Genomic DNA, 12,805 nt, shown 5'->3' on the forward strand with positions numbered 1-12,805 from the left:
ATTCTGACGGGCTGGAGGCTTGACAATTCTTCCAGGTCTCATTCTGGTCATATCTGGAGGAGTGGTAGGCTCTGTTGCTTTGAGCAAGCTTTGTTTGCTTGGAATTGAAATTGCAGTTTTCTGTGTTTCTGGCACTTGGTTGTCTACATCTGATTTGCTTTCTGCACTCCTTGGAGTTGAACCTTTCTTTATCAACAACCCATCTGCTTTGTTCAGACACCATAGGTTTGTCCTATTCCTTCCAGATGGAGTGTTCATTCCGTTGTTCCTTCATAGTATAAACACTGATTTTCTTTTTCCATGGGGTCCACCATGATATATCTGAGAGTTGATGGTATATCTCCATTCTGTTTGGATGTTCCTCATCCATGAGCTCAGTCTGCAGTTTGGCATTCATCGTGAAACTGTTCCTGTGTCCTGGCACCTTACTGAGATGTGCTCTGGTGAGTTGATTGTCGCTATTCTCCTGCTCCAGCATTGCCTTGCTACTGTGAGAATCTGCTGGAAAATACGGTTTCGTTGCCCCGTTGTCCCCCAGTTGTGTGACAGCAACCATTCGAGCCTGAGGTTGGGGCTTATCATTCTGTTGCAAGTCACTCTTATGTGTGTCTTCTGCTCAAAGTATGGTGGTACTTATCTGAGGGTTTGGCCGGTCTAACCAAAGGGGACCTTCCGCCACCTGCAAGGGAATTGGACAAGCTAGCTCTGTAACGAGTGAAGATAATTCAGAACTGAAGTCCCGGTCGAGAGTCTCTTCACTGATGGACTTGCATTTCCATGTAGTTGACAACAGAGATTGTTTTGACGTCTTCTGCCGTTTTCAGGAGGTTAAGGGTAACATAGGCATCCCTGTTTAAGAGAGACAAGGATTGGCTTCAGATGACATACAAAATTTTGAATATTTGCTTGTTGCCATACCAGAGTGGTTCTAGGATCATACTTGAACATACGAGCATACTTATGACCAAAAGTCAGATTCTTCTAGGGCCATAGAATGGTATGTCTGTTGTTCATAACCAGAGATCTTTCAGTCACAGTTCCTTGTCTGTGAGGACCACCACACTGTCTCCCATGTCTAATTTGAGACTGGTGAGGTGACCATTTACTGAGATGTCAGCATTCCATAAAGAAAGCCTGAGATATTTGGTCACACCCAAGAAGCATGGCTGAACTTCTTCTTGGTGTAGTAACTCAATCTTGCAGACTGTTTTGGGATCCTCCACATGTCTTGATGTCTTAGACTTGCACAGCTTTCTAAACGGTCTCGGGCCGGCTGCAGTTGAAATATTGCACAAAGATTGCTGGACATTGCACTCCCCTGTGAGGTCTTTTAGCTCCACAACACTGACATGGTCTCCCACCATCATGTGGTCAGTTTGTCTTCCTTGGCCTGGAGTCTCCTTGGCCTTTTGTTGCATTATGAGCTGGACAGCTGGGCTTACTCTATAACATGGGTTAATCTGCCAATGTAAATTGTACTGCTGTTGTTGGCAAATTTCAGACTTCCTGACAATTTAGATGGCCTTTTCTGGAGTCAGATCTTCTTTTGCCTGTAGTATGTCCAAAAGGGCAATATCAGCCATTCCGGCTATGATATGGCCTCGTATGGGCTTTGACTTAAGGTCACTGTAGTCACAGCCTTCAGCCCATCTGTATAATTCATTTATGAAAGAGTCAACGTGTTCTCCAGGCTATTGGACTCACTTGTTGAATTTTGCTTGCTCTAAAATGTTATTACTTATTAGTTTTTCAGACTCTGAGGTTCTTTGGTTCAGGGTTCGTTCTTGAGCTGCCACCATGTTGTAAGGGTTTTTTCAGCTGGCCTCATTAAGAAGTTCAGAGGCTTGTAAGGTTGAACAGTAGTGTTTATTGATAACACATAACTATTTACATATGTACAAAGTATGGCCCAAACTAGGAGTTAACTTCATGCTGATCTCGCCTTGAATCTCTCCATACCACTCTGTCACCTGCCTACTGTGATGTGTCCCTCTACTATGGGCAGTACTGTGGCACATTATCCCTTGCTATGCCAAACACCCTTATACTGCAGGGGACAGTTTTCTTCTTTAAATATGCAGATTGAGCACTAGCTCCTGTTGACTGCTAATTCAAGCAATGCCCGAGCAGTCCTGCCAATGGGGCCAAATGGCAACATGTTGGGTTCAGAAGTGGCCAAACCAGCTACATTCTTGACTTCTTTCTGCTTCGGGAGAAGCAGGAATGATCCTCTAGGCCCCAAAAAGAATGTTTAGGTCTCCCCCACCCAAGAATTCATATCGCCTGGACCTCCTGCTCCTGAGGTCAGGGCAGGTTGCCACCCAACTGGACCCGCACCACCTGATTCCCATCCTGAGTGGATTGTCAGAAGCAGTTAGTGATGTGGTAGAAATTAATCACATTACTAGTCTCATCACTGTGGATTTCTGTGTTTAACATTACAAGAGCAAAATTTTTCTTTAATTGGATGGAGTTAGGACACAGGTCAGCAAACATCTCCTTGAATGGCGGAACAGGCTGCAAGGCTGAATAGCCAGTTAATGTTGTGATGTTTCTAACTGAAATATGCCTGTAAATAGAAAAAAGAGCAACTTTGAACCTTTTGTAGCAGATGATAACTTGTACAATAGTAAAACTCAATGTGCACCTCAAAGACATCTTGGCTTTTTTTTAAAAAGTGTAACATCTTAAGAATATTTTAAAAAATCTTCTTACAGCAGAGTGTTCCATTTGCCATTGTCTTTGATACTGGTTGCTCGTGTACAGGAAATTTGTCTTGTGAGTCAAAAATACCTGCAAGCCCTCTCCTTAAATCTATACAAAAGTAATAAATTAGTCATACACTTAAATGCATCAAGTGTTGTTCAAAGGCTAGTAGAGCTGACTTATAGTCTTGTACTGCAACTAGATAATGGTGTGGGGCAGAGAAGCCATACAGTGTTGGATTTGAATGGGCTAAACAGTTTTGTGTTCAGACACAGTGGAAGCTCAAGTGATTTTCTGTCATTTAACTTTTAAAGCAAGGACAGATAACAGTCATATTGAATATGGTTCTGCCTGTCACAAAAAATGTGGCCATTAACTGCCATAGCAATGTGGAAAACTTTGCCCTTTCATCACCAATTATACAGAGGACATGGCCTAATAATGGTCCTTTCAAAAGTGAGGACACATAACTTTTTAAAATGAAAGGATAGTTTCCCTACCAGCTGTTGGAGGAGGTGAAAGAAGCACCATTATGTGCTGCGCTTTTGTATTTTATCTATAATAATACAGAATAATTGGGAATGATCCTGTCATCTTCATCTGTCAGTTGATGATAGTACATCCTGGGCAATATCTGCTACTTTTTTTTTATTCATTCATGGGATGTGGGCGAATAAAATAAAATAAGATATTGCCCAGGATGTAAGGATGTGAGGGATGCCTCACTGAATAGGAAGCTCTTTACATTAGTTATTTAGAAATGTAGGACCAGGAGTAGACCACTCAGCTCCTTGAGGCTGTTCAGCTCTTCAATTAGAACACGTTGCAGCTGTACAGCAACTCCACTTACCACTTTTGATCCATACCCCTTAATACTCTTTCCTAGTAAAAATCTATCAACCTCAATCTTGAAAATTTCAATTGGCCCAGCATCCATAGCCCCTAGGGGAGAGCGAATTGCAGATTTCCACTACTCTTTCTGTGAAAAAGGGCTTTCTGTGTTCACTTCTGAATAACCTACCTCTAATTGTTAAATGGCACTTTCTTGTTCTAGATTCCACCACCCCCCCCCCACCCCCCACACCCGCAGACAAAACTTAGCTTCTCAATATCAATTCCTTTTACCATTTTAAGTACCTCAACTAGATCACCCCTCAAATTTCTAATCTCAAGGGAATACAAAATAAACCTTGTATGCACTGCTGATGGCCCCATGCAGCTTGTCAGGGAGAAATGCCGTGATTGATTTTTCTTACTAGTAAGGGGGAGAACAAGTTCTGTGAATGAGTTACATGCATGGTAAAAAAAAGACAAAAAATGTATGGTAATCTTTCATCACTGGGATGTAATGAAATTAAAGGAAAATGTGCAAAGTTGCCCTTTGGGTCATTATATTAGTGGTGATATCATTTCTTTTGCATGATTCAGAGATCATTGTATTTCTGATACCCCAACCCATTGTGCACAGCTCTCCACTGGACTTGTGGAGTGACCTGTAAGGTCTGAAATTGAATCCAATGTGAACAAATGGAAGGAGGTTTTGCAACTGACAGAGCCTACCAATATACCCTCTCCTAAATGAATATGAACCTGGGCCCTGAAATTCTACAAGGAATTTTATCATTTCTGAGAAGGGGATATCTGACAAATCAGATTCGTGGTAAAGCTTTTGAGACATAATGATGCACTTTGATATAATTCATTTTTGTGCAGTGCAAAAAAACTTATTTTAAATACTTTTAACATGGGTGGACATATCATTTTAAAAGAAAATGAGTGGAGAGAAATCAGCTAGTGAGACAATCTAACAATTGAGTGGAATAGGTTTTCATTTGACTCCGCTTTAAGTAGACCAGTCATGCTAATGCTGCTGGTCATGAATCTTAACATGATTCCTTCTAAGTCCACCATTAAGTTTTTTTTCCATTCCAAGGTAGGATCTGTTTAAGTGATGCTGCTAATCACAGTCCTTTTCTTGTTTGCCCTCCTGTTCCTGATTTTGAATACTTGCTTGGTGCTGGAAATCCACAATCGGACTACAAGTTTGTTTTTCTCCAACCTAATGATTTAATCAGTTAGTATGAAGTTTATGTTTTATTGCATGTCCTTGTTTCATGGATGATCCGTGCGACATGAAATGAAGAAGGATATTGATGCACTCCAATTTCTCAGTGGGTGTAAGTACTATGTTGTTTAGTAGACCAGCGAGCTCCCAGATTCATTCTATGTTTTCTGCTAGGTTAGCTGACCACACCCAGGATAGCAATAGAGACATTACAGTTAGCCTCACTGTGCCTTTGGAAAAATGATTGAGAACTCTTGTTTCTGCTCTTGGTCAGTGTCCAGTGACCCGTGTAAGAAATATTGTTTATGTGGATATCAACTGAAGACAACATCGAGCTCACTTGTAATGCCCGTCACATCTGAATGGCTTGCCGATGTTCACTGTGTAGGATTTTCAAGAATTGGTTTTAGAGCTCTGTCACTACCATTAGAACTACCTTCACAAGTTAGCATCTTTAAAAATTTGGAAATAACTCAGAATAAACCTCATACGGTTCAGTGAATGGCCGTACCATAAGATTGCAGTTTAACCATGAGACATCAGGGAGGAAGACAAAGAGAATGAAAACAAAGGGGAATAAGAGAGAATATTTGAATGTGGGGTGAGAGGAAAATATACTGCAAATACACAACAGGTCAATCAGCAATAAAAAAGAGTTTTGTGCAATATTTAATTAGAATTAGAGAAATTTTCCTGCATTGTAAGTTGACTGAGGAACATTAACAATGATCATTAAAAAATTCTGTGAACTTGGTTTCCTTTTTCTCTCTCTCCTACTGATGGAGCAGGATAATATAGTTAGGTGAGGCTATTTATTTTTGGGAAGTAGGGGCTAAAATATAAAATAACCAAATGGGTTAATGCCCTTGTGTGGTTCCTACTTGTACGGCACAGAAATGAAAAGTGCAATGCCAGAAGGCGCTATTGGCTTCCAAGAAAACCGCAGCAAAGATCTGCAAACAACTGAAAATAAAACCACAATGTGTTCTGCACGCTAATCTTTGAAACTATGGAGAATTCAGAGTGCTTTATAAACATTTCAGAGCGTTTCCATTTGAAAGTGTTAGCATCAAGCTTATAATCCATAGCATTTTGAAGTGCATATAGGGCAGTTACTTTGAGATATATATATATTTATAGCAAGCTGTATTAGAGTTCCTCAGCCAGCTGAATGGGTATATCCAGTACATGGAGTTGTACTGAGCCAGTCAAAACAGGAGAGTCACAAGTTTAATTTCTTGCTTGTGCTGTGTTTGCAGATATGCGAGAACAATGTTTAGAGTGCTACAATCGGCTTTAGTGTCCCTGATTTAAGGATATGGGCCAGGATTTTCCATGCCCGCCAGCATCGGGTGTGTTTGGTGATGTGAGCAGACAATATGGCGAGAAGGCCAAAAATTGGTTTCACGATGTTGTGAAACCAATTTGTAATCGTCCACTCTGCCCGCTGATGGCGGGCCGCATTCCCCACCATTGGACGTCAGGAACCTCATTGTAATACATCTTTTAATTATAAGGCCAGCCCACCAGACTCAGCACTGCCTTTGGATCGTCCACCCGTGTTTCACAACAGCATGCACTTGGTGGCTGCACTTCGCTCGGGACTTGCAGGCTTTGGTCAGCACTCGCAGTTATCAGCGCCAGGCTTCGCAGACAGCGCCACATCACTTTTAAGGGGGCTCACAGGTAGGTCTGTACCTACCAGGTCAGCCATATGTGGGTGGCTTTTCAACAGCTGCAGGGCATGGCCTAGCTTGGGGAAGGGGGAGAAGTGGCCTCAGGCAAGGGGAAAAGCTGCAGGATGAGAGCTTGTACTGTGGAAGGAGGGTATCCCAGGGAGTGTTGTGGGGGCATATGTTGATCTGTGCAAGTGGCTTCAGGATGGTCAGGGCTGCGGAGGCAGTCTCCAGAAGAGATGAGGCCAGATGGACATATATGTGTGAGAATGGGTGGTGATGTCCCTTGAGTTAGCGAAATGCCAGTGAATGTGTGATGGGCTTGTGTGTGTGAGTTTAGAGTGATGAGATGGTTGTCATACCCTGGCTGCACACTCGGGATCATTCAGCTTCTATCTGCGTTGGATGGCCAACTTCTCCTGTGCAACATTGGCACTGATCATCAGTGCCATTGCTTACCAAGCCAGAGTGGTAATGTAGCTGCCCCTCCTGCGCCCAGGGAGGAAGTAGAGGACATCACAGCAGGTCTCTATGGCATCTAAAAGGCGTTTGAGGCCTGCAACCTTCTTGCCTTTCAGGGTCATGTCTTCTTTGCTGCAGTCCTGGACTAGAAGCATTGAGTGCAGCTGTACTTTAAATGTGGTGCCTGGCATGATGAAGTGACGAGGTGATGGTGTGGCAGGCGAATCGGAGCCCACACACCACTGAATTATGCAAATGCATAATTAACGCAGCGGGCTTGGGATGATACGACATGAAAAGCTGCCATTGTGGCCTCCCACCCGCTACTGCACTCAGTGCAAATCTGGGGTAATTCTGCCCAGGGGGCAGGGGAGGTGGGCAGGAAATCACAGTTTCCATACTTCACCACTATACAGTGCTGGAGAGTGCATATATGAAGCTATCAAGTGTAGTCATGAATCATGTCAGTTCCAATGTCTCTTTACAGTCAACTAACCTGCCAATATTCACTGCCTACACATGTAAAATATTCCCTTGTATGAAGAACTGGAGAACTGTTGGCAGTCGTGGAATTGTACAGCATAATCAATCAGAAGAGATGGAAAAAAATACTAGGGACACAATCGTAGCTCAATCTACTGGGTGTACGAATTAATGGATTTATAAAATAAAGCTAATTAATATAGTTTGATGTTGTCCTTGATTATCTGAATACATAGTAAAATCATAAAATCAACTTTGATACATAAAATTGAGTTGAATAAGGGGGAAAAATTAAAATCTACCAGATCTGAATGTATACCACAACTTTTTAAAAGAGTAACATACACCATTTTTCCACTGCAAGATTGGCCAGAAGCCCAGATGTAACTCTGATCCATACTCCCAATAAAGAAACTGCATGTGAAAGAAACATTAGTCAGATTTAGGCTACTATATTGTAATCCCCATACCCCTTGCACGTAATGCTTCATGCTGGGAGCAGGAGATTATGGAAGTAGCCTTTATTTCTGAGTGCATGTTGCAGTAAAAATTGGTATTTGTTGTGTCCATTTTCTTGGTATAAAATGATACCAATTCAGAATTGGGCAGTCTGTGCCCAGTCGGTGCCCACTGCTAAATTCATGGAGTTCATTTTTTGGGCATCAACAGGCATTAGGTCTATTTAAAATGTTAATGAAGGGCCTAATGTACATTAAAGGACATGCTACAAAATTAGTTACCTATGAGCAGGGCAAGCCTGACACCAGCTAAGATCGTAAGTCTTCAATGGCCCTTGTGACTGCCAGCTAAAGGTAAGCATGATTAAAATTTAAAAGAAAATCTCACCAGGAGGACCAGGAATTCTTCCTCCAACTCAGCAGTACTATTGATTGACCAATTCAACCCACTCCACTCTGTCATGGTGCATTCCAACCTTCTGGAACTTACTTGATGGGTTGTGAAGTAAGCGGTCCAAAATTGACTTATCTTGTACAATGAGCTGCCTGTGCAGGTACAACCAGTGCCAGAATTTGTTGCTGAGATCAAAGGGCCAACTTATGGCTCTGACTAATTTCTACCATGTTACATAGAAAAGAACATGTTGCATGCCAGTGGATGGTATAGGTGAGAAATATGTGCAACATAATCTTGATGTTTGTACTGAAGCTTGTATGCTTTTAAGTAGATGTAGCGGGTAACACTTTCTAACTGTCAATTTTTATGTCATACAGGTTTGCACCGGTCACCTCAAGGCCCTGAACTGGCTGCTTTATATTCTTTGTCTCCTGGTAGTGTAGGACAGATCACCCCTACAGTGGGCTGGTAAGTGATACATCACAAAGTCTGACCTGAAGATCCTTCATCAGAGCTGTGAGAGAGCCAAAGATGTTGCCCTTGTGCTTTGTTTACCTGCTGAAATGACAAAGTAACATAAAGTCATATGCCTGCTGACCTCAATAATCTCTGAAACTTTCAGTGATGCTGCCATCTTAGATCTTTTTTGATTTTATTGCTGACCCACAGACTAATCCAGTTCTTTGAAAAGGGTCATTACTTGTCTATTCAGAGGAAGATCAAGTGAGGGATAACACTGGGCTTTCTTCACATTTATAGGTCGCTGTGTTCTGAAAGGAATTTATTTCATTCAAGAGTTAGAGAAAGCCATGATGCTAACAGTAGCAATCACAATAATATGGAACAAGCGCGGTATCAGTGATAAAAAGCATTAATATTCCAGTTTTATGTTGAGCTCAGTGATGATTTGTTGGTTGAAACTGTCTATTTAATCTGCCTTTGAGAGCAGGTAGCTTAGTTTAAAATGTAATTATATTCTCAGCTAACCATGGTCCCACCAATTGTGCAAAGTTATACATGGAGATGGCTAAAAATTAATGAAATAATGAACTCTGAAAGTGTAGAAGTTTTGTCTAAGTTTTCCTTCCTCAAAATTCAATTTAGAACATGTGTCTTGAAGGAGCATGATGCATCTGGCAAGATCTCTACTCCTGAATGAAATTAGTACGTGGATTTTATCATGATGGTGCCAATAAGCACCTGGTTTGACACCTGAAAAAGGCCTTTGATTTGTCGCACCTGTCTCCAAGCAACAGAGTACACTGGCTGTCTAAAGTTATTTTTTTATATATACTCATTCACGGGATGTGGGCTTCGCTGGCTGGGCACCAGCATTTATTGCCCATCTCTAGTTGCCCGTGAGAAGGTGGTGGTGAGCTGCCTTCTTAAACCACTAAAGTCCACGTGGTGTAGGTCCACCCACAGTGCTGTTAGGAAGGGAGTTCCAGGATTTTGACCCAATGACAGTGAAGGAACTGTGATATATTTCTAAATCAGGATGGTGAGCGACTTGGAGGGGAACTTCCAGGTGGTGGTGTTCCCATTTATCTGCCAAGTGTCTTGGCTCCAGACATTCTTTGTATTATTCATGCTACTTAGTTATCAATAACAACTTGTTTATTCCAAAATTCAAATTTAACATTTAGTTTATGTATAGATGGACATTTTATTTGCTGTTATTTTCTTTTGTTATATTCAACACCGTACTGATTCAACCATATTACTGACTTATTAATTTATAACTGTACAACACATGCACAATAAGTAGCCTGTCACCCAAAGAACAACCCTCCAAGGTTTCTCTCAGGTGTGTGAGTTATAAAATCCAACACTTCGGATTATCTGAGTTGTTGTCATTATTCTATGTATTAGCTACTTTCAGTGAAGTCGGTAATACTATCGAGAGAATGGGATGGAAAAACATTTTAAAAGTTATTTTATTTTTTTCTCCCTCCCCTTTTGCTCTCTTTCTTCCTTCTTAGACCACATACAATGCCTAGCAAGGGTGGAGGTGGGCAAGATGTTCCCTGGCTTCTGCATATATCACAGTACGAAAGGCTGCTAAGAGGTTACACAATAATGGTATATTGGGTGGCAGGAACACACCCTGTAGAAAGGCAGCTAGCCTCATCTGGCCCCTCCTCTGGACAGTGTGGCTGGTTTCATTAACTCATCATGTGAGAGAAACCACAGGTGTTATGTTATGGCGTAGCACTTGGAATTTCCCTTTGGAAAAATAAATCATCACTGGAGAAACCCTCCCAAAAACCATATCTCAAAATACTGCACATATATTGAATTATGTTGAAGTGCATCAATAATTGGTATGTTGGAAATCTTGTGTAACCAATGCAATTTGTGGTGCCCCCTTGCTCTGAGAAATATTGTGCATGTTTCAATTATGCTTTGAGTCCTCAGCATATTCCGAAGTAACAAAGGAGGATTTATCCTGAGCAGTCCTGAACAATGAGAAAATTGTACCTAATGTGTTGCTCAAGTATAATCCGTAAAAGGGCTGTGCCTTCATTCAAAAGTCTTTGATGTTTGCTTTGTAAACTTCTGTACACAGCAGAAAAGTTTACTTAAATTACCCAAATCTTTCATAAATTTTAAACACTTCTATTGTATCCCTTCTCCTTCTTCTCTCTTCATACTACAACAGTCTCTTAAATCCTGGGATTATCTGTGAATTTTGAATTTGTGCATATTGATATTCATCATTTGCCAGTGCTCCCAATTTAATGTCATCTACAAATTTGGACACAATAGACTTAATTCCTTACTTTAAATCATTTTTAAAAAGTTTATGAGATAGTGGCCCAACAAACCTCTAGCACTTCACTGTTAAATGACTATCAACTAGATACATACTCATGTACTACTACTTGTTATTTTCTACCAACCATTTGCCAATCCATTGGAATACTTTTGAATCTATCCCGTGTTCTAATGATTTAAGTCACTCCTGAAATGCATTGTTCTCACTTTTTCCTGTTGTTCACTGGGCAAATGAATTGACCGGGGTACTGGGCCAGGAAAGCTGAGGTTTGTTGATTTCTGAATGCCCCTGAGATAAGGGCCATCTAATTGCTATCTTAGTCATCCCCTACTTTAAAGTGTGTGCTCATATGGATGGTGGACGAGGGCAGTAATTGTGTCTGATACTTCAAGCTTGAATCACTTGATGGCATTCACTAATTAGCCCCACAAATGAAGAATAACCACTTGGGTCAGATACCAGAGGAGCGCTGGCTTCTATGAGACCACACACCATCATAAGTCACTGCCTTCAACAGAGAAAGGGAAGAAAAGGAGAAAACTGCTTCAAACATCTTTTGAAATAGGAATCTTACAGCCACCAGAGAGAGAAGATTTTCATCCCAGCATTCTGGGCTGAACTGGAACCCAGGATCCAGAGGTGAAAGAGGAGCAATTCAGTGAACCATCCAGATCCCTAAAGTCAAGTTTTTACATCCCAGTCTCTTCAAACCTATAAGGAAGTGAAACAACAATATCAACACTTTACAGAATGGTACCTGCACTGATGAAGTGTAGTCTGTCTTTGTTAAGTTCATAGGTAAAGGCTGTGAAGCCCAGCAGCTGATAGATCCTTTTTTCCCCTGATCCCAGGCAAGGTCAGTCTGTTTATCCAATTACATCATGTGGATTTAGACAACCTTACTCCTCACCGCTTCCACCCAGCACTTCCATATCCAGGTAGGTATGGGCTGTGTGAGACTAGTTAGTGGCAAAGCCAGTCTCATAGCTTGCAGCTTCTGCCAAGACATGTCCATTAGGCGCCGCAGCAACATTTGGTGATTTGATCTCGGGATAGAACTAGCAATATGCTGAACCTGGGCCTCAGTTCCAATCAGCACTCACCTGTTTTTAATTGCCATATCTCATCCAGGTGGCTGAGCTCTGGTGAGTACTGAGCCCTAGGTATTGCTTTCCATGTGCCCTCACTGTCTAATTACAGGATTGTTCTCCAGTATTGTGACATCGGGGCATTGTGCCTTTTATTACATCCACAACATGCTTCAAAACTCTTGAAAATTCCACTATTTCTCTAAAGGAAATGTTAATGGTTATTTGTCCTATGTAGTTAACTATCGGAAGTAATATTGCACATGACCTTTTATATAACATCTGAATAATTTGTGCCTGATGATACTGAGCCTGTTGTGCATGTTCATAAGAAGAACAGCAATATTGATGATGATGGTGGAGAACGATCCTGTAAATGTGATTATGTATTTGTGTGTTTACAAAATGAGATGCACTGCACAGTGAAACCTGGTCGAATATTTTTGATCCTTAGTTCTCCTCAACTCCCCAACCATACATGTTCATCAGCTGAGCGAATGGGAGGGTGGGGGTGGGGGCGGTGGGTAGGGGTGGGTGGTGAGAGGGGTAAAAATGTCCTGATCTGTTCTGAGGACATTATCAGTGTGATGACTGAGCAGTGACTAGGAGACATGTTATAGTAAGAAGAAAATTCTTCTGGTATATTTTTCCCCAGAATGGGACAGCTGAGATCAACACCAGTGAACCATGT

The 12,805-nt window shown here is 41.5% G+C and overlaps 1 protein-coding gene and 1 long non-coding RNA gene across 18 annotated transcripts in view; one reads left to right on the forward strand and one right to left on the reverse strand.

Annotated features, from left to right (window-relative positions):
• The window catches only part of tcf7 (transcription factor 7), a 195,250-nt gene that overhangs the window by 143,418 nt on the left and 39,027 nt on the right, over positions 1-12,805 (forward strand). For 11 of the 15 annotated variants that reach the window (XM_041193493.1, XM_041193494.1, XM_041193496.1 and 8 more), the window contains 2 exons: positions 8,625-8,715; positions 11,878-11,964. In XM_041193493.1, the coding sequence (XP_041049427.1) occupies positions 8,625-8,715; positions 11,878-11,964 (178 nt within the window). The remainder of the gene's footprint in view (positions 1-8,624; positions 8,716-11,877; positions 11,965-12,805) is intronic. The other 4 variants (XM_041193495.1, XM_041193497.1, XM_041193499.1 and 1 more) reach the window with 1 other exon arrangement.
• Positions 1-12,805, reverse strand: part of LOC121280985 — a 65,685-nt gene that overhangs the window by 10,636 nt on the left and 42,244 nt on the right. Inside the window, exon 5 of one of the 3 annotated variants that reach the window (XR_005943782.1) lies at positions 1,944-2,569. The exons of the other annotated variants lie outside the window; for them this stretch is intronic. This is a non-coding gene — a long non-coding RNA (uncharacterized LOC121280985). Of the gene's footprint in view, positions 1-1,943; positions 2,570-12,805 lie in introns of those variants that run through there. 3 annotated transcript variants of the gene reach the window in all.

This window comes from Carcharodon carcharias, chromosome 8 (assembly GCF_017639515.1).
Source record: "Carcharodon carcharias isolate sCarCar2 chromosome 8, sCarCar2.pri, whole genome shotgun sequence".
Classification (NCBI taxonomy): domain Eukaryota; kingdom Metazoa; phylum Chordata; class Chondrichthyes; order Lamniformes; family Lamnidae; genus Carcharodon; species Carcharodon carcharias.